Below are 22,663 nucleotides of genomic sequence, written 5' to 3' on the forward strand. Positions count from 1 at the left end.
CAGGGGTGTGTAGACTTTTTATATTCACTGTACTTAGAGGCTCCTAGTGAATGATGCAGAGAGGACTGACCCACAGGTAAGCAATTTTCTTTATGAATCATTTGCTCATACTGAAACTGTAAGGAAAATGTTCCTTTTTATGACTGCAGTCATGCCCACCCATAATGCAGAACTCTGTACTTAAGCAGCCAATTGCCAGGTTAGAGTGTTGTCACATGGAGGGAGGTTGGCATGGCAGCACGTTAGCCACATAGTGGCCAGAAAATGTGTAGCACTCCCTTTTCCTCAAAATAAACTTTACTACATATACAATATGTTTGAGTGAAAATTATATCCCAATTTAATGATGATCATAAACCAAAATGTACATAAAAGTCATAGTTCAGCTCATAGAAATCATTTTACTCAAATAAGTGAAAATATATAAAATACACAAAAACACACACACAAAAAGTTATGCCAAGCTCTGCCTAGCGTGAGGATGTCGTAAACCAGAGCTCGACAAATCCCAGGTGCCGAGTTGCTATGGCGACTAAAAATTGTGTCCGGCGCCTGGGTTCACACACTGCCTCCCATACACTTCAATGCGAAATCGCGCCTCCCATAGACTTCAATGCTAAATCGCACCTCCCATAGACTTCAATGCGAAAACTCCTGTCAATAGCAAACCTATGTGACCACTTATCTCCACATGCCACTATACTTTATCATTTGTGAGTCTGGAACACACCGCTACTCGCACAAAACCATTTTCATTATGGCACTCAAAATGCAATACGTGTGGATCGCATCTGTGTGTACCACCTCAATATGAGCACAATATCTAGCCTGTCATGCGAATCTGAGTTTCAAAACGAATCCAGAATTGCATATGTGAGAACCAGGGTGGCTCCATTCACACCTGGGCATTTTAGGATTGCAGCAGAATCGCTGTGATCACAAAACGCAGGTTCAGGTGCCATTATTTTCAATGGCGCCTAAAACGTAGTGCGGTTTTGCCGCGATTGTCGCGTGGCAAATCGCATCTCTTGAAGTCCTGGGCACTGACAACCCACGCTATGCTAAAAAAAAAAAACCCCGTCTCCTCACTTTAGTTGGCTCCAAGATTCAAATCAAATTTGTAAAGCCCTATCAAACACTCCCATCTGTTGCGTTGTGTCCTGATTGGACTTCCTTAGAAATAGCCCAATGGCTCAAGGAAAAAATTTAATTATCAGTATAAGACCAGCTCTACTATTTCCAGGCCTGAGAAAAAGTCTACCCCCACTAGGACAGAAACACATCACCAGATTTGAAGGTTAAAATGCAGTCCCTCTGTCAACCTCTTGGCTGGAAGGAAGACCCAACTGGAGAACAGCCAAAACATACTAAGTAGTGGTGCGGATCACTACTGGATAGAAGAGAGGGGATAAAAGCGCACTTAACAGATTGCAGGCAATAGCCTGCAAGACCTTGTTCCCCAAAAGTCTGATTGTGACTTAAGATCCAAGTAGTGACAAAAGGTGGAAAAGCTTGAAAATGCTGCTTGCAAGTCTATGTCAGCCTGGCATCAGCTCTTTCTGCCCATGAAGATGTCAATGCCCTACTTGATGAAGACTGGAGGATTTACTTACAGAAAGAAAAGGCTCCTCAACAGTGAGAACCTGAATTTCATCGATTCTTCGTATTGACTGCTAGAAAACAAAAAAAAAAAAGTCTTTAAGGTAAGATCATTTATCAAAACTGATTTCCAATAATTCTGCCACTGTGTAATATGCGTTGGGATGTCATTAGTTAAGTCCAACAAGGTGCAGGTTAACTCATGGACTGATCTCTAATTTAAAGTTTACATTTTACTGAGCACCAGGAGCATAATTATCGCTATACCGCTGGCACTCAGACGCTGGACCTTTTGGTCTTGGCTTCTGTAGCTGTAGAGTGGCATGCAGCTGTTGTGCCCACACTTTTCCTCCTCCTGTCCAATCACAGGACACTTTGAATAATGTGAACTCATTCACAAACTAAAAAGCCTTCTGTGCATGAGCAGCAGAGGGGAGGTGTAAGCAGATCTGCTGTGTGTGAGAAGACAGCATATCTCCTTTCAGAGAGCCAGGAGTATAGTGACAGTTGTAATCTCACCACTCAGTAAAACTGTCAGTTGTAAATAAAATGTCCAAGAGGTAGCCTTTACCTCAGTGGACTTCACTGCAGCAGATTTTACAAAGTTACTGAATTCCTAGAGTTCAGCTTTAAAGAACTTGAAATTCAAAACTGTGGCCTGGTCAGCTCCTGCAAAAACACAGAAAGATTCTATTTAGGACCATGTTTGATAGGAAAAGGTCTTGACTGAGCTATAGATTTGACAAATCAGATGATTCAAGGACAGGTATGCATCTAAAAACAAACTACCAGAACCTTAAAGGATAAGTTCACCTTTTGACCAAAAATAATAAATGCATATTTTTTTGCAGGTAAAAAAAAAAAATTGCATTTATTATTTTTGGTTGCATGACCCTGTAAAGCATTGCAACAGCGATCAGCAGATCATTGGTGCCATGCAGGTCTCCTGCAGATCTGGTAGTATATTTGCTTGCCCGTACATCCTGGATGTACGGGCAAGCAGATATACCAACAGGAAGATTCAATGAACTACCACGATGCTCCACAGCAAAGTGGTAGTTCATTTAGAACTACAAGCCGACAGCCGCTAAGGCTTTCGGGACATGTAGCTCAATCATTCACAGAACACTGAATGAATGACACAGCCGTGTGGGCGGAGCCTCACACAGTTGCATGGTTTTCAAAAAGTGACAGATAGTACATGGAACTTCTCCCTGTACTTCTGTCATGGGGTGAATTAGCGGGCAGCGGCTGCAGAATTGGGAACATGTAACATGTTTCCAAAGGTGAACTTATCTTTTAAGTGTGCTGAAAGAAAAGCCAATAATTTTTTTGTTCAAAAGCTAACGATTTTGCCATGAATGTCGTTTGCAACAGAAAAGAGATAGTGACAAGAAGGAAATAATGCACAGCTAGGATAAGACCAAATATGTAACCCCTCTTTGTCCACTGACCCTGAAATCATGCGGAAGCATATTGTGCCACCTGATTCCTCACATGGGCACCTCAACCTCAGGATCTCACATTCATGGTTAATTTCAAGCATGTGGGGAAAGACCATAGTGAACAATACAAAAACTACATTGCACACTGAACAGTAGCCTTACTGCCAAACAACCTCCTGGCAGCAATCTCTGTACTCTATCAGAAAACACTGAAGGGAGCATTTGGTAAAAAACTGAGCCCACTGAATTGCTGGGATTCAAAAGTTTGCCATCCCCAAGATGGACATGATGTCCCCAAGAAGGCCTGGATGATTTATCTTCAACTGCCACAGACCCTGCTGAACATTCATGATTTTGTCTTTTAGAAAATAAGATCTTTCCTTCCAAGGGATTTATGGAATATCCTAAGAAACAAGGTCTGTGCAGGGGTTAGAGATGTGTTTTTCAGACACATTTGTGTGCACTGAAGATTCCCTCAAGATTGTTCCTATAAGCAGTAGATTGTCCAGGAAAGTCACATCCATAAACTGTCCAAGATGTAATGGAACCAAACCCACTCCTGCTATCTTGGTAAACATTCTCAAGTGCTGAGGAAAGGTCAAAGGGGAGAAATGTATTTATTTTTTTTTTTTTACACCTCTTTCTCCAGTTTTACCACCAATAGTAGATACTGCTGGAAAAACTACCTGATTGGGATACTGAAGTAAGCAGCCATTACATAGAGGGCTGACATAAGCAATACTTCAACAGAACTGATCGGACTGAAAGACTGAGCCATCCATTCATAATCTCTTAACTTATCAACTTGTTTAGGGAACAGAAGTTCAAGATCAGGTGGATTATCCCAGGGAGTTTATGTACCACAGAGATCAGAATAAAAATCCTCTGCCTTGTTCTTGATGCGGAAAAGGTATCATGACTCTCTAGTATAGCAGATCCCCCAGTAGGGTAGGACAGACAGCACTGTGCAATTCTCTGGATCTTTTAGAAGATTTGTAATTAAAGTGGAGCTTCACCCAAAAGAGGAGGTTTCGGTTTAGGTCCCCTCCCCCACACACTACCTAATTTGACATGTAATTTTGGTATAGGGAAGGGCACATTTGTAGCTGCTGACTGTTAATTTTTTTTTTAGAACCACTTTAACCACTAGCCTACAGGGCACTTATACCCCCTTCGGGCTGGGGGGAAAATCAGGAGCTCGGTTTTGGAAAGGTTCAATTTGAGGAAATTGAGCGACATCCAGTCTGATATGTTGTTCAGTAGGTGGGTGATATGGGCGGAGACTGAAGGGGTGAAGTGAGGGGTGGAGAGGTAAATTTGCGTGTCATCAGCGTAGAGGTGATAGTTGAAGCCGTGGGTGTGTATCAGTTTGCAGAGGGAGGAGGTGTAGATGGAGAAGAGAAGGGACCCGAGGACAGAGCCTTGGGGGACCCCAACAGAGAGGGGGAGAGAGGTGGTAGTGTTATAGGTAACACTGAAGGAGCGTTGGGATAGATAGGAGGAGAGCCAGGAGAGAGCGGAGTCTCTGATGCCAAGGGAGTGTAGTTTATTGAGGAGGGGGTGGTCAACTGCGTCGAAGGCCACAGAAAGGTCGAGGAGTAAGAGGACTGAGTAGTGGCCATTAGCTTTGGCGGTTAGCAGGTCATTAGTGATTTTGAGTAAGGCGGTTTCAGTGGAGTGTAAGGGACGGAAGCCAGACTGTAGTGGATCGAGGAGGTTTTTGTCAGTGAGGTGGGTGCTTAGGCGATTGTAGACTAAGTGCTCAAGGAGCTTGGAAGTAAATGGCAGCAGGGAGATGGGTCTAAGGTTGTTCAGGTCGGTGGGGTCCAGGGAGGTTTTTTTGAGTATGGGGGTGATGTGCGCGTGCTTTAGTGGGGAGGGGAATGTGCCAGTAGAGACGGAAAGATTGAAGATGTGAGTGAGGGAGCGTAGGATGGAGGAGGAGGGTGACCGGAGGAGTTGTGTGGGGACAGGGTCAAGGGGGCAGTCATGACCAAGCTATATTGTTTGAACTGTATTGAGGGAAAAAGAAAAAAATAGGTCCTTTTACAATGTCAGATTAGGAAATTGGCTAAACCATGTTTGGCAGGTAAGGCAGGCCATACATGAATACATTTTCTTTTGTTCAACAGCAGTTGGAACGAAAGAAAATTAATTGATCCCCCCATCCACAATTTCGAGGTGGATGGAGAAATCCCTCCTGCAGAGCTATTGCATTCTGACAGCAGGCCTACTTAAGACAGTTCACAAATATGTATTTCAATTGTGCACTTACACGTAAACAACATGCAGCAACTTATTAAATACAGTAGCATCGCTTTGGCGTCCAAGGCCCTATTCACATCAGTGCGTTTTGGCTGCAGTGTGTTAAAAAAAAAAATTCTGCTTGCTGGATCTTTGATGCACTTCCATCAAAATGCATGTTACACAGAGTTCAATGGTAATGTGCTCAAAAAGCATGTAAAACACATTGAAAAGATGTAACTTTGCTGATTCCTCTATCACACTAACAGCAAGGATAGACAAATCCCCCTCTGCTAGTTGACAAAAAACCTCAAACAGTGCCTGCACCTGAGTAGATGCAAGTGCTGGTCGGTGGACAATTTTGCCACAGCCTCCTTTGACAAAAGCCAATTGAACTTTTGTTGAACAGAGTTGTGGTGGCAGGGTCATACACTGCTTGCATTTCTGTTAAAGTTAGTTGGCAGGAATGTTCTGAAATTCAAGCAGTATATGGCCAGCTTTAGTGTTCTGGTGTGACTAATGGTAGTAATAAATCTACGCAGTCCCGTAACCATTTTTACTATTAGGTCAGTACAAAACCATGTCCTTGACTTGCATTACTGACAGTTAATATGCTAGCCAGCACAGTAAATAAGTGGTTATCACTTCTGCTTGGCAGCACTAAGGTCGTTTGTTCAAATCCTAACCACGGCACTACCTGCATGGCATTTGCATGTTCTCCCTGGGCTTACATGGGTTGCCTCTGGTTTCCTGCCATGCTGGAAGGTAAACTGGCTCCTGTCTAAATTGGCCCCAGTATGTGTACATAAGAGAGCAAGTTAGGAACCTTTAGATTGCAAGCACATTGAGGGCAGGAACTGATGTGAATGTACAATATATTTAAAGCATTGTGTAAATTGATGGAGCTATACAAGTACCTGTAATTAATAGCCAAAAATCAGTCCTGGTTTTTGACTTAGGCCTCATGCATACAGAACGTTTGATTTTCTCCTCTAAACACCTTTTACTTCTTGCAAGGAAAATGCCTAAAGCCGCATACAGCACACGCGTTAAAGTGTTTAAGTGTATCAAGCATATGAGCATTAATGGATTCCTTTGGCCACAATATTTATGGTTGGGCCTTACCCAAGCATATCTAACCACTGTGGAGAGAGAAGCAGGTATTCAACAACCTGGAGGTGGAATGGAAAGCAGGGATTAAAGGTTGTAATTTAAATGCCATCTTAAATATGATTAAATAAAAATGTAAAACATATGTGACATATCCTCCTGATGGATTTGTAATTCGGTGAATCCAGCACTGTGATTCACTTTCCTACCACATTGGACAGATAAAAAGGGACACGCTTAAAAGTTAGATTTTCATACCACCTCCACAACTACAAGCTGCTTAGTGGAAAATGACTCTGCATTACTACAATACTGATTAATTATCCAATGAACAGGCAGGTGACACATGAAGGGGTAAAGCTTAACCATAAATAGTGCTGGCATCATTCTGGCTACATAATGAGACAGAAGTGCAAAAGGAGAAGTAAAACAGTTCACATATGTATTTAGCTGTATTTCATTTAGAGGTTCCATTTTAAACTGTTAACTTTCAAATCTTGTATGACAGTTGCAATGTTATTTTATACTCTGTTACTAGTTGTCACATTTTGATTACTACTAGTAAAAAATATAACCCTGACAAACTGAACTCGTTAAAGCAAATAAATATCAGGGATGTTTGATTCCTATCGCCCGACGCATAGGACATGTAGTTCAGACGCCGGGCAGGTAGTTTTCCCTCTTCCTTTAGCCCTGCTACAGGCAAGCAGCGGTCTCACCTGTCAGGTGAAGCAATCGGCGGCAACACTGCCACCAATTGCTTTCACACGGTGACAGCCTCTCCGCGCCCTGGGCGTGACGTTTCTTGGGCTCTGCTTGCCCATCTGAGGGCCCGGTTTGCCGTTGGCTAGAGAGGAGGGAGAAAAGAGGACAAGTCCGCTCCCCTCCCCTTCTTGTGCTGACCCGAAAGTGATGTTTCGATGTCACTTCCGGGTCCCCGTTGAGAGATTGTAATACAATCCCCAGGAATTAATGTAATATGGTGCAGATGTGTACCACATTACATTCAGTGGAACAGAGGGGAGACATGCAGGGTCTTTTATACCTTGGTTGTCTCAAAGAGAACATGTCACTAAAAATAATCACATAGGGGACTTTGTCCCCTATGTGAGAAAAAAAAAAAAAAGAAAAATTTTTTTTTTTTTAAATTGTAAAAAATTAAAGTTACACCCAAGCACATACCATCCCCCCAAAAAAAAATATACGCACGTACAAACGTAAAAGCACATGCTGGGGTGCCTACACATGAAACCATCGATTGCTATACTCATGTCACATATCGCCGCACATGCTAGGATGAGAGCAATAACTAGCACCAGAACTCCTCCGTAACACTAAACTGGTGACCTATAAGGAGCTTTAAAAGTGTCAACCTATAGAACATACAGGGTACTGAAGTTAGTGGCCATTTCACGAGCGCACACAAATTTAAGGTTTTACAAGTTGGATATCTATTTACTCTCTGCAACCTCATCTTTTATATTTTACAAAAAAAAATAGAGTAATTTATTGCTTTTTTGTGTCCTAAAATTAACTTGCTTGTATTTCTTACTAAAATTTTGCAGTAAAATTATGCGGCATAAAAAATTGGAACTACCGCCATTTTATTCTCTAGGGTCTCTGCTTTCAGAAAATATATCATGTTTGAGAGTTTTGTGTAATTTTCAGGCCTAAAATAATTTTTTAAACCTGTGCAAAAACTGCAAAACTGGCTCTGGCAGCAAAAGGGATAAAGTATAAGCCCTGCCCAACCCTTTCCTGATGAGCAGCCAATCGGTGTTTATTACACTGCAAGGTCTCTCCCCTCCCTGCTAGTCCCCGAGTGCGGTGCTGGAGACAGGCAGGGAGGGGAGGAGGAGATAAACAGCGCAATGTTAAAAATATTACACGTTTAAGTCGCCATAAAGCCTCTTTTGTTTTTAAAAGCCCCTCCGACATTCCTACAATCACCTCCAATTTAAATACGATTTTGGTTAAAACATTTTTTTTTTATCAGGACAAGTAGATAGGGGCCCCGATTTAGTCCCTGGACAAGTAGTTTTTTTACATTTCCACACCCCTGAATATATTGTTATATTTAAAGTGAAGTCGTAATGCAGGACTGTCACATGACCCTTCACAGTTTCTAAGCCACCCTATTGTTTAAAAAGGCCACTCATCTCTTTAAAGGATCAGCGCTGAGATGTGAAAGTGCAAGCTTGACTAACAGGAAAAGTTGAGATTTACCTATAAGGTGACCTGCTTGCAGCTTTAGAGCTCACAGTCGTTTAAAGGTAAATTTGGGTTTTCAATTAAGACAACCCCTGCTTATGGATCTCTCATATCACTATGCCAAGGTTTTAGACAGGCCATATTTAACTAATAAAACTAATTCTGCCCAATGTAGCTTACATGGATTTGTTTATGTTTCACAAATGAATTTACTGTTCATTAAAACAAAACATTACGCTAATAGAACAATGACAAAAATGTCTGAACAAAAAAAGCATTAAATATTCCAAACTAACCAATTCCCCCTTTTATACACTACAAAAAATACATAATCAAATCAATTGGGCAGTACAGATGAGCCCTTCTATAAACTGTTTTCATACAGAATAAGAACATGTTACAGTCAGTTTACACCTTCGTGGTGCATTAAAGTGGTTGTAAAGTCTCAAGGTTTTTTTTTTACCTTCATGCAATCTATGCATGAAGGTACAAAACCATCTGTGTGCAGCAGTGCCCCCAGCCCCCTCAATACTTAACTGAGCCTCATCGCAATGCAGCGATGTGCACGACAGCCTCGGCTGCCCTGGGTCTCTGCCTTCTAATTGGCTGAGACAGCAAGTGGGAGCCATTGGCTCCCGCTGCTGCCAATCACAGCCTGTGAGCAAATGAGGTGAGAGGGCAGGGCCAAGCCACGGCTCCATGTGTGAATGGACACAAGGAGCAGCGGGTGCCCCCATAGCAAGCTGCTTGCTGTGGGGGCACCCAACAAAAAGGAGGAGACAGGAGAGCCTGCGGGGGACCCGAGAAGAGGACGATCCAGGCTGCTCGGTGTAAAACCACTGCACACAGCAAGTAAGTATAGATATGTTTGTCATTTTGCAAAAAAATTTACCTTTAGTATCACTTTAAAGCAGAGCTCCATGAAAATTCTTGAAAAAATCTCTCATGCAGTTGGGGGCAGGGACCGGTCTTGCTGAAGAAAGCGTACACCCAGAGATGGATGCGGTTCAACCATTTTGGCTTCAACCTCCATCTTGGCAAAGGCTCATTCTACCCCTTCCTCTCTGTTCATACACAGTAACATATGGCCTGTGTGTTAGAAGTGTCACAGGCTGGCCAGGGCACAGCCCCGAGCTATAAAACCCCCAAGGGAGCTAGGGCCTTGCTGTCCCAAGAAACTGTGCAATCTAGCACATCATAACAAGATAACCCAAGCCTTCCCCTGAGTTCAAAGACATGCCCGAGGAGTAGAGACTAGATAACATTTTTAAAAACCATTTTTTCCCCTATGTCTCATATCTTGGAATATGAGAGACTTACATAAAAACCAGGTATATCTTCAGATTGGCCACGAGAAGGCAAACAGTTTGATAGGTCACACTCCCTGACTGGAATACCTAGGACAGCAGAAAATTACATCTCTTGAACCCTTCAAATATGTATTACATATTTCATATGTAACCGTTCCTCAGATGTGTCTGCATAATAATCTACGCGCGGGTGGAATGTCACTTGTGCATAGGGAAGTTATGAGCAAAACATGAACTATGAGAGATTTTGGCTCTAGTTTAGGTATCCGCCCAGACGATCCCTCCCTAAACGGGGCATTGGTCCTTGACATCAGAGACACCCACTGCTGGGGAACTACAAAATGAGCGGTCAGGCCTAAGAGAGCCTAGTTGAAGAATTCTCCCTTTTAACATCAGAGCCAACCTGGGAGACGTGCCCTTTTGCTTTGAAACTTGATCTGCAAACCCAAGGCTGATTGGCAAGTACTTTAACCCTTTAACCTCCTGTTACCTCTTTGCTGTGCTGTTGTTCTCTGTATATTTATATATATATATATATATATATATATATATATATATATATATATATATATATATATATATATATATATTGGTTACATCTTTTTTCTGTAAATATTTTTATTGCACCCTTTTGACCTTTTAGTAATAAATCTTTCTTTCTGAAAGTGTTGAACTGTTTCTAAATCCCTTAATGCAATTTACGAATTTCTGGCTCTAAAAGAGCGCTACTGTGTTTGTTTAACCCTCTGTATAACCGGTCTGCGGTGACAGTGCTATACAGACAATTATCTCAACCATCCTAGTGTTATTGCTGAGATTGCCGAGTTTCCTCTTTCTCTGTGCAAAAAGGAGGTGGTGGCAGTGTGAAGGGTTAATTGCGTAATTAACCTGACCCAGTAACAATCTCTCCCAGGCTGCCGGTACATCGATTGTGGTCCAATTAGCTGAAAAATCGTTGTGCAGGGTGCAGCTGGGTGTGGCACTGTTACGCACGTGACATCGCGGTTTTAGATTGGCTAGTCCTTCGGTCAAAAGTTTGGTGAGAAGGTCAGGGGTCTGACGCCGCGTTCGTCACAGGTAAGCATAGACATGTTTGTCATTTTGCAAAAAAAAATTAACCTTTAGTATCACTTTAAAGCAGAGCTCCATGAAAATTCTTGAAAAAAATCTCTCATGCAGTTGGGGGTGGGAGGCAGGTACCGGTCTTGCGATCGTAAGATTGGAGGATTATCTCTATCCATCTATATCTATCTCCACTTTCCTCACCACTAGACTAAAACAATCAGTGCCTGGAATTTCTTTTCCTGGAATTAATCTTTAGGCAGCATGGCATAATGCAGCATTGAGAAAAGTTTGGGATTTTTTTTTTTTTAGTTTTTTTAATTATACTTACCTAGGCGGATGCAGCATTGATCCAATGCTGCATCTGCCCCCCACTGGTTCTAAGAGAGAACTGAGCAATCAATCACCATGATCGCTCAGTTCTCTCCCTCTGCTCTGAGCAGAGAGAGGAACTGTCTCCAACTCTGCTCCGCTTGTGCTCACTGGAGCTCTGGGCTGTGGAGTGGGCAGAAGCAGCTGGCTTATGCTCTCAGCAGATAGCCGAGAGGCTGAGCCAGGTGTCGGTCCAGGGATCTGGGTGCATTCCAACTTTAAAGTAGAGATCTTTCCCCAGCCTGGACCAGCTGAGCGACGTCAGCCAACAGTGTACTTTAGCCTGCTGTTGGCTGAAAAAGGTCACGAGTGCAGAACGAACTGCACTCCTGTCATCCACAGAAGTACAGTAATATCTTGGTTTACAAACGCCTTGGTTAATGTAATTTTCAGTTTACGAACAAAAATCCATTAAAAATAATGCCTCAGTTTACAATTTTTTTTCACAATATGAAGTATATGTCAGTGCTGATTTTTAAATGCAATTGTCGGCTTTTTTTTCCCTCACTATAGCTCACAGAATTAGCTGTCACTTTCCCTGAAGTTAACGGAAACTTTGTTTCTTTTAAGAAACTAAAAGAAAACATTGTTTCTCTTAACTCAGGGAAATAAACTAAAAGAAAATCCATACCAGACCCTTATCCGAGCATGCAGCCCGGCAGGTCAGGAAAGGGGGGGGGGTGAGCGAGCGCCCCCCCTCCTGAATTATACCAGGCCACATGCCGTATACATTGATGTCACATAGGGTGGGGTCACATGCGTGATGTCCCCAGGTGGCCCTGCCCCTTACATATTTAAGAACTGTCAAACCAACGGAGCAGGCAGAAGGCTGGAAGCCATTGTCGGAAACGGAACCTTTTTTTTTTATTCTTTTTTTGGGTCGGCAACGCCGTGCATTGTGATTGACGTTGGATCTACTGCGGAGGACATTCTTTTCGTTTTTGTTTTAATAAAGGACTTGTCAAACACCGTGTCCTGTCTTTTTTCACACTACACTTTTTGTTTTTTGTGAATGAGTAGTAGTACCGTGTACTCCATACTCATTCACATGGGGGGGTGGGATCTGGGGTCCCCCTTGTTAAAGGGGGCTTCCAGTTTCCGATAAGCCCCCTGCCCACAGACCCCCCCAACCACCGGCCAGGGATGTGGGGAAGAGGCCTTTGTCCTCATCAACATGGGGACATGGTGTTTGGGGGGGGGAGCCCCCCTGCCCCAAAGTACCCCACCCCATGTTGAGGGCATGTGGCATGGTATGGATGGGAGGGGGGACCCCACAACTTTTTTTAATTTTTTTAATTGCCGGCAATTTTTTACATTTAGCTCTCAGTGGGGAACCCCACTGGTTGTCACTACTAAAATACCGCATGACTTGGCATTTCGGTTTAAGAATTTTTCGCTATACGAAAAGTCCTGCAGAACGAATTAAATTTGTAAGCTAAAGTATTACTGTACAGCCAAACGAGCTTTCACTGTACTTTTCATTTAAGGGAAATAACATTGGCAGTAACTGGTGTATCCCACAGCAACACAAAGTTTAACAAAAAGAAGAAAAAAAAAAGTGTTTCCTCTTCCTGCTTCCATCTTGTTTTTCTACACTACACTCAATCAGTAACCATGGAAGGAAGCAATGTCACTGGAAATAAGCAAAAGACACTCTGCAAGACAAAGCGGCTCCACAAAAATGCACTCAAACCACAAGTAACCGCACTGCAAATCAGGGATTTGATTTAAATGACTAGTAAAAAGGCTCGATTTAAATCATAATTTTTAAAAAGCAGATCCTCCTTTGACCCACTGTTGACTCACCGACAGTCCCATTCACTTTAATGGGACAGCTGGTGATGCGGCAGTGACACAACAAGGTGAGGGACATGGCGGCAGCAGGTGAGTGGATGCAAGCTAAAATTACAGGTGCTCTTTAAATGTAAGGAATCAGACTCATTCTTGCTGGTAGTTAGAGTCTTTCAATATTTGCAAACCAAATGAAGGCTTCCTTTTTAGAATAAGCTGTCAGGTTAGTAAAACAGCGATATCAGAACCGATTTTAGGTTAATAGGTTAATCACACGTAGTTGGAGAACTACTCAAATTCTTTTATTTCATGTTTTTTTCTCATGGTTACTGTGAAATTGTGTGAATGCATCAATGCAGTACATGTTATCTCAGCTGGCAAAGCTTGAATTCATTGAATGAGTTTACCAAAAATGTAAATATTGCAGAATATACAGCCTCATGCTACATAACTAAGCAACATTTCATGCTGAATAAACTGAAACAATGTATCTTAAATAGAAAACGATCTTTAGACAGCTTTTTATTCCAAAAGCATTTTATTAAAATTTGATAAAAATAAAAATCTGATTTAAAGTAAAAAAAGAAATTTTTCCCACCCCGCTGCAAATGCATGAGAAATCAAAACGCTACAATAATGTACTTTAGTACATCTCAGTACACATGCCATAATGTTTGCACTGTGGTGTGAACAAGCACTTAATCATTTAATATTTAAAAAAGGAATTGCGCTGGTAAATGTGATAAAATCAGCAATACTCAATAAGAAGTTAAATAAGCCACACATTACAATTTTGGAGAAGTTTTCCTCTAAGCGACTGATTCATTAACCAGAGATACTGCATGATAGAATTATGCCAGCATGCACCACCAGGGTGCTATGAAGATCCTGAACTATCTCCATCTATTCCCGTACATTCATCACCACCCACGGATGATGTAGCAAGATCAGAAGGTCAGAGGAGAAACTGAGTAACAGTACGATGTCACAACTAAACTACCCCACACCACACCCTACTGACATAGGAAAGCATCAGCAAATAACGTTCACATACCAAATCATACATAGGCACTGTGAGTTATTTTATTCAGAACTGTTAATACAAAGGATTCCACATCCTATTCAGAGGGAGAGAAAAAAAAAAGGATGAGAACAAGAAGCCAAATACCTCACTGTGATGACATATCTACTCTAAACATGAGAAGTGAAATGCATGAGTCTAGAGGTCTCCAACCTCATAAATAATCCACTGCCTCTTTCTGCCAGACTGCCTTGTTTTAGGGGCGATGAATGCTATAATGGTAGTCAGGTTACAGATGAGCAGGACTGAAATGACAGCAGCAGCGAATTTGCTTTCTGGCACTCCTCCACAGCTTCCTAATGCCCAATTACTCAGACAGGTTTAAAAGGGTGAAAAGGACATCTAAACTGGGGGCAAAGCAAAATAAATCTAGCAGGGCATGTCCCCAGAACAAAGGAATCCCAGTAAAGCAAAGGACAGACTCTCACATGGAACATCTGTCAAAAGCATACAGTGAGATCAGTGGAATTTCTAGCGCTCCAATTAAAAAAAACAAAAAACAAAACACCCCAAGAACACAAAGGTAGAACGATAAGCTAATATGGGTAAATGAGGTGTTCAAGTAAAGGTCAGTTATTAGAAATGCTGGAATGCGTTTGTAGCTATCATCCAGTTATTTGATGAGAGTAGAAATTCAATATTGCCAAAAAGCCAAAACTTGCTGATTTCATTTTACATTGGACCGATTCATTTTAGGACAATGTCACTTCCAGTAACCACATCAATGCCGTATTCCATACAGAAGACGTACTTAGAATGAAGTCCAGCTTCTCTCATCATGTCACCTACAGTAAACTACACCAATGCTGAATCCCATACAGAAGACGTACTTCGAATAAAGTCCAGCCTCTTCCCTCGTCATGTCACTTCCAATACCTACATCAATGCTGTACTGCATACAAAAAGATGTACTTAGGACGCCATCCAGCTTCTCTCATCATCATGTCACCTACAGTAAACTACACCAATGTTGTATTCCATACAGAATAAAGATGTACTTATAGTTCAGCTCATCATAATTCATTTATAAACTGCGCGTGTTTAAATTATTTACTGTAATTCTTGCTGCTGAACAAAGACAATACACCTCAATTGTTCCAATCGCCCATTACAGCAAAGATCTATTCCTATCAAATGACCAGATCACAGGCCCTATTGATAGTTTTAACTCAACAATATTTTATAGACAAAGCACGTGACACTATACTACAAAAAAGTATCATTGCGTTCAACGTGATACCCCAGGTACATACCTACCAATATACTTTAATGTCAATTGGAAGGATGGCGACTATAACTACAAGGCATGGACACTTGAAAAAATATTAATGTCAATTCAAAAGTTAATCAAAACGGTTTGCAAAATCTGCAGTTTTCATAAAAAAAAAACCCTGTCAAAAAGTCTCTCTAAACTGACAACGCTACTTTCCCACCACCCAACTCTGCTTCTGCGTTGTCACTCTGTCACATGGGCTTACAATGGAGAATAAAATTGGTTGTTTCCACACATATTATGCAGCCTTAGGCCACTGCTGTCACCTTCAAGTAACCCTCCCTCACTGGAGTTCATACATATAGGCAAGAAGAAGCTACAAAGGAATTAGCAGCAGTGAAATACAAGAAAGAATGAACAAGGTGAATGTCCTGAGAATCCCAGTCAAGTTGCCATCTGCATGGAGTTTGCATGTCCTCCCAGTGCTGGTATGGATTTCCTCCCGTACTCCAAAAAGACATGCTGGTAGGTGAATTGTCCCTAGTAGGTGTATGCATGCAAGATCTGGACATTAGATTGTAAGCTCCTTGGGGGCAGGGACTGATGTCATTGTACAGTATATGTGAAGTGCTGCATGAATTGTCAGATGTAAGTATGTGTAAGAAACGCCTTTAATAGTACCCAAGGATCCACTAGATACATGTAGGTATACATACAATGTTGGATAGAAAGTGGGCATAGTTCTATGAGGGAGTTATAAACACCCCTGTAGAAAAGAAAAATCTATGGGCATTTCTTAAACTAATACCAGTATGTTCTGTTTTTATCTGTAGTATAAATACATTTTGTATAATTTTAACAGTCAGTGGATCCTTGGGCAGCATTAAAGTGTGTTCTTTCAAATACTTACATATAGTATTTATAGGACGTGGTGCCTGTGTATGTATCCACCTCCTTCCAAATCTAGGAGACGTAAAATGCTTGCTCCTGTAACAAATAAAATGCTATGCTTTCATCACTGCAGATTGTGCATTAGACGTGAGCGACTGCAAACAGGCTGCAGGAGATAAGCAGCAGTGATAAGCAACACAAGGATGAACAAGGTGAATGCCATAAAAAATTCCATGCAGTCTTCACTGTAGATTATACATACACAATCAGCCATAACTTTATGACCACTGACAGGTTGATTATTTTTTTGCAACAGCACCTGAAATTCAGTGGGATAGATGAGGTAGCAAGTGAACATGTTGTTCCTGAGGTCGATGTGCTGAAAGCAAAAAAAAAAAAGAGCATCGCAGTTTAATGTGTATAGCACTGCGAAGCCACAGACCATTCAAGACCCATGTCCATAATCAAATGTGCCTGCAATGGGCACGTGAGCATCAGGACTGGACCACGGAGCAAAGGAAGCAGCTGGCCTGGTCTGATGAATCAGGTTTTCTTTTACATCATGTTGATGCCCGGCAGCATGTGCATCACTTATCTAGGGAAGAGATGGCACCAGGATGCAGTATGAGAAGAAGGCAAGCTGCCAGAGGCAGTATGGTGCTTTGGACAATGTTCTGCTGGGAAACCTTAGTCCTGCCATTCATGTGGATGTACCACCTACCTAAACATTGTTGCTGACCAAGTACACCCCTTCATAGAAACGGTACTCCCTAGTGGCAGTGGCCTCTTTCACCAGGATAATGCACACTGCCACAATGCAAAAATGATTCAAGAATGGTTTGGAGAACACAATTACATGTTTGAGGTGTTGACTTGGTCTCCAAGTTCTCCAGATCTCAAGCCAATCGGGCATCTGTGCCCAACAACACAACTTACAGGGCTTAAAGGATCTACTACTGATGGCTTTGTGCCAGGTACCACAGCATACCCTCAGAGGTCTAGTGGCATCCATGCCTCGACAGGTTATGAGTAGTTCATTGTTATGGCTGATCATTGTATGTAAAGTGATTGGTAAATTGTCAGCACTGTATAAATACCTGTAATAAATAAAATGCCATGCTTTCATCTCTGTAGATCCCTTGTGTACAACCTGCGGTTCTTTGGGACTTTTTATGCAGCCCTCAGGACCCTTGCAGACACTGATCTGTGCTTCTCTACTGCCCTGTTATAGCAGCGATTCTAGCAGTCTCATGTAACATGCCTCCAGTCTATGACTGTCTCCTGACGCATATCCCCAGTCTCCAGCTACTCCTATAACATATTCAGTCTTGCATGGCCACAATCTTTGACCATCTTCTGCATTATATCCACAGTCCTTGACCATTGCATGTCATGAGCACATAGACTTTGACTAGATCTCTGGTGCCCAACCTGCAATCCTTTAGCACTTTTTATGCAGCCCTCAGGGCTCCTGCATACACTGATCTGTGCTTCTCTACTGCCCTGTAATAGCAGTGATTTCTAGCAGCCTCATGTAATATGTCTCCAGTTTAATACTGTCCCCTGAAGCATGTCCTCAGCTACTCCAATAACATGATCACAGTCTCTGACTGTCTCCTGCAGCATGTCTGCAATCTCCGACCGTCTCTTGCATCACATCTGCAATCTTTGACCATCCCCTTATTATATCCCTGACCATTTCATATCATGCCCATAATATCCCGTGTGGCCCGTTGGCACCTCTTGTGTGGTCCTCAGGGCTCCTGCAGACACTGATCTGTGTTTACCTACTGTCTTGCTATATCAGTGATTTCTAGCTCATGTAATATGCCTTGACAGTCTCCTACAGCACATCTGCAGTCTCTGACTATCTCTAGTATCATGTCTGCCATCTCCACAGTCTCTAATGATCTCTCGGCTGGTTCAGCAGGGACCATCCAAGATCTGAACCATCAATGGGCAGGCTGATTGTACCAAATTCCATTGTTGCATGACTTGGGTACAACCAGCTTGTCAGATTTTTCAAGTGATTACTGCCACCGGCTACAGTCGCTAGCAACAATGACTGTGTTCTCCCGGCAAGGATCAGCTCCCTGCCATCCCCCCTCCACTGGGAGAACACAACAGCTCCACAGGAAGGATTGCCCCATCTACAGTGACCGAGCGAGGAAATCGCATGGTCAATGGACTGCCCTAAATCATGCCCCCAGTCTTTGACTATATCCTGTTGCCTGTTTGCCATCTATAAGGACTACTCACTACATTTTATGGGTGACACCTTGTTGGTATTGGGGGGGCAGCACATTTGAGGCTCCCCCCTCCCCATATCAAGAAAGTTGCCCACCACTGCTGTAGATTATGTATAAAGCTGGGGCTGGCTGCAAAGGTGAGCAGCACAGGGATGAACAAGGTGAAAGCCATGTGGTCATCACTGTAGATGACAGATGTGGCTGCAAAGCATCTGCAGGAGATCAGCAGCGCAAGGATGAAAGCCATACAGTCCTAGTTGTAGAATATACAAAGAGACAGACGTGGCTGCAAAGAGGCTGCAGGAGATGGAGTAAAGTATGAAGAGCCCCATTGTAACTGTTTACGACCCCCGGAACAGTGCGGGCGGTGCTCTGTGTATGGGGTCATTGAGGGAAGAGCGGGCCGTGCCCAGTGCTGTCAGTGTGTGAACTCCTGTCACCTGCCCGCTCCTCTCCTCCATATATAGTCAGCCAGGCTCCTCGCACTCCGGATACAAAGTTGCCTCCAGCCCGGCACTGAACGGGTTCCCTCCCCCTCGACTTCCTGGCAGGCTCCCCCCGGACATGAGGCTACATGCCCGCTTCTCCTCCCGGCTGGCTCACCTCGCTCTCCACTTTCTTCACCGGCAGTTTCTGCCACGGGTCTGCCAGCTGCGCCAGCGGCATCTTCCCCGCCGAGCGAGCGGGTTCCCGCACAAGTCCCGGGGGAGCGGCGAACAGAGCGAACTCCCTGGTCTGTCCGGCCGCTCTGCTGGCGGAGGAGCCGCTGCTGTTGTCTGTCGTCCAATAGCTGGCGAATGCGTGCCGCTCCAGCGTACAGCTCCTCTCCCCACACACTAGTCACACTCTCTGCTCTCCACTTCCTCTCACAACATGGCGTCCCGAACAGTACCTGCCGCTGACTTCCCGACGTCACGTCTAGGGGGCGGCACTCTTCACCGCCTACTGTCTGGGGCAACAGGTGACTGCAAGGGAAGCTGAGGGGCGGGACCTGGTCTGTGGGGAGGGGACGGCTTACGTCAAATCAGCCATCTTGGTAGAGGCAAAGGAGGGACTTAATTTTTTTTTTCTGCAGCGTACAAATCAAGTTTTCTCAGTCATGCATGACTTCACAAATTCTCCTGCATACCTTTACACATTGGCTTTGTCTGTGGATGGCTTTGAAAGAAGTCTTTTTACTAGTCAAAAGAGGAGAGACAGTTTATATTATTACAATTATAATACAGGGATAAGATAGCGCCAACAGTTTGTGCAGCGCTTTACGATATAAAGGGACAGTACAGCTACAAATCAAAACGAGGATTAAGAGGGCCCTACACGTAAGAGCTTACAATCTAATAGGATGGACCAAGTGGTACAAAAGGTTATACAGTAACTGTGGGGAATGAGCTGATGGAAGTGATAAAGGTCTTTGGAGGCGTGAAAGGCTTCCCTGGAGAGATTTTTCCGGCAGCCAGAGTAGAGGATAGCCATACAGATGGAGGTAGGGAGTTCCAGAAGATGGGAGAGGCTCTCGCAAAGTCCTGGAGATGAGCATGGGAGAAGACAAGGGAGCTTGAGAGCAGGAGGTCATGAGAGGAGCAGAGAGGACGGTCTGGGTGATACTTGGAGATAAGATTGGTGATGTAGCTTGAATTTAATTCACTGGGCAATCGGAAGCCAGTGGAGGGATTGGCAGAGAGGGGTGGTAGACACTGAGTGGTTGGTAAGATCTTGGCAGCAGCATTCATGATAGACTAATAAGAGGGACATTCCAAATATTATAAAATAAATACAGTGTATGAAAGTGGCCTTATTACAAGGAGAAACCTAGAAGGACTAAAGATAAAGTGATTGTAAACCTCAGACATAAAATATGAACAAAGTATATCCCTCTATAGCAGGAGTAGGCAACCTTTAAGAGGTTAAGGGCTACCTGGACAACATGAAGGAAAGCAAAGATCCCCTGGGGGTGTCTAGGTGGCACCCTTAAAAAAACATCAGCCTCCCCACAGTAGTGTCCTCTGTCCCCCTTTACATCAGCCCCCACTATAGTGTCCTGTACCCCCAATGCAGTGTTCTCTGCCCCCTTTTCATCACTCCCCAACTGTAGTGTCCTTTGCCCCCTACCCCCACAGTAGTGTCCTGTACCCCCCAAAGCATTGTCCTCTGCCCCCTTCACACCCCCCCCCCCCACTGTCGAGTCCTCTGCCCCCTTCCCCCCTAGTAGTGTCCTGTACCCCCCCCCCAACCAGTGTCCTCTGCCCCCCTTCACATCACCACCCCCCTTGTGTAGTGTCCTCTACCCTGCCCTATAGCAGTGTTTCTCTGCCCCCCAGATAGTGTCCTCTGCCTCTCCATCCCCAAAGCAGTGTCCCCTGTCCTTTTCTTATCAAAATCCCCCCCACTGTAGTTTACTCTGTCCCCCCCTCCCACAGTGTCTCCTAAACCCCCCCACAGTGTCTCTTAAGCCCCCCCACAGAGTCTCCTAAGCTCCCCTCCCACAGAGTCTCCAGTGTCCCCCCTCCCACAGTGTCTCCTAAGCCCCCCCACAGAGTCTCCTAAGCTCCCCTTCCACAGAGTCTCCTGTGTCCCCCCTCCCACAGTGTCTCCTAAGCCCCCCCCCACAGAGTCTCCTAAGCTCCCCTCCCACAGAGTCTCCTGTTTCCCCCCTCCCACAGTGTCTCCTAAGCCCCCCCACCACAGAGTCTCCTAAGCTCCCCTCCCACAGAGTCTCCTGTTTCCCCCCTCCCACAGTGTCTCCTAAGCCCCCCCTCACAGTGTCTCCTGTGTTCACCCTCCCACTGTGTAGTTTTTGCTCTCCCCCTTTTTCTGAAATCGCAGTCAAGCTTTATAATTTCTGCACTTTGAGCAGATGTAGAAAAGAGAAAACTGCACATAGACAGGTACAACTTATGTAGGAGGATTTGTTTGATCTCTGTGTATCACCTGAGGCCAGTCACTTTACTGGATATATGTAAGGGGTTACATGCACTTTAAAGGGGTAGTTCACCTTTACAGAAAAACTGCCTATGCAGATAAGGGGTGTCTTTAAATAAAAAGAAATGGTGTAGCTTGAATAATGCCCTTGTTATAGGTGTGGACAATCGATATACCTCATGAAGCCTGACTGGAAAACTCCCAGGAAGTTGTTAAGAGAGGCCCAGCTGTTACTGTTTACCACCACAGCGCTGGACTCTAAGCACCGAACTCAGAGCTAATACATCCAGGGAGAAAAAGCGCATGTGAGGAGGTTTGCCCTTGCCATAGGTATAGGCCATTTATTGTTTGTACCTCATAAAACCTGACTGGAAAACTCCTAGGACATTGCTAAAAATGTTGCTAAGAGAGGCCTAGCTCTTGCTATTCACCATCACAGGAGTGAGCTCTCAAACACTGAGCTCAGAGCTACTGCATCAGAGGAGAGAAAGAGCACAAGGGGGTCTGAATCAAAGAAAAAGCTCCCTCCGGTGAAGGTAAAGGTGAGAAGGAATAGCTGGGCCTGTCTTAGCAACATCCCAGCAACAAGGCAGGATAGGGAGATGCAACCATTGGGATTTTCCAATCAGGCTTCATGAGGTACGTAAATGGCCTACACCTATAACGGCATTATTCAATTTTGGTCAAAGCTGCACAGTCTGTTTTAATTTACAGGTGACTCCTATCTGCATAGGCATAGTTTTTTTGTAAACATGAAATATGCCTTAAAAGCATTTTCAAAGTAAAAATAATTGTGTTTAGCTTTGTATTAAGTAGAGAATGTGTCCTATTGGGAAGAATGATCTTCACTACCTGTCCTGCAGATATCAAAAAGTGAATCACTCCAAAATGAGGTCAATCCCTTCCTAAACGCTTACCATCATTGGAAGATGTCTCCCCTGTTCTGTCTCTCCAATTTAAGGGCTGAAAGTGTGATCTCTATTAACTGATCCAGTTGTGGTGAAATAGCTTTAACTTACAGTCTCGGTAAATTGGCAGATAGGGAGTCAATTCAAATGACATCTTGCAGATTGTAGAAAGCTTTACTCAAAAATTGTGCAGATCTTCACAAATGAACATCAGTTAGGTCAAAAAATCATAGGGGTTTATTTATTAAAACTGGAGAG

The 22,663-nt window shown here is 43.6% G+C and overlaps 1 protein-coding gene across 2 annotated transcripts in view; it reads right to left on the reverse strand.

Moving 5' to 3' along the window:
* The window catches only part of RPS6KA3 (ribosomal protein S6 kinase A3), a 225,680-nt gene extending 206,186 nt beyond the window's left edge, over positions 1–19,494 (reverse strand). Inside the window, exons 1-2 of one of the 2 annotated variants that reach the window (XM_089683931.1) lie at positions 19,182–19,494; positions 1,614–1,673 (exon numbers count right to left, since the gene is read on the reverse strand). In XM_089683931.1, coding sequence (XP_089540057.1) covers positions 1,614–1,673; positions 19,182–19,244 — 123 coding nt within the window. In that variant the 5' untranslated portion in view covers positions 19,245–19,494. The remainder of the gene's footprint in view (positions 1–1,613; positions 1,674–19,181) is intronic. The other variant, XM_089683932.1, reaches the window with a different exon arrangement.
* Between the last annotated feature and the right edge of the window lie 3,169 nt (positions 19,495–22,663).

Source organism: Staurois parvus, unplaced genomic scaffold (assembly GCF_062004578.1).
Source record: "Staurois parvus isolate SC_StPar_1 unplaced genomic scaffold, SC_StPar_1.0 ptg000327l, whole genome shotgun sequence".
Taxonomy (NCBI): domain Eukaryota; kingdom Metazoa; phylum Chordata; class Amphibia; order Anura; family Ranidae; genus Staurois; species Staurois parvus.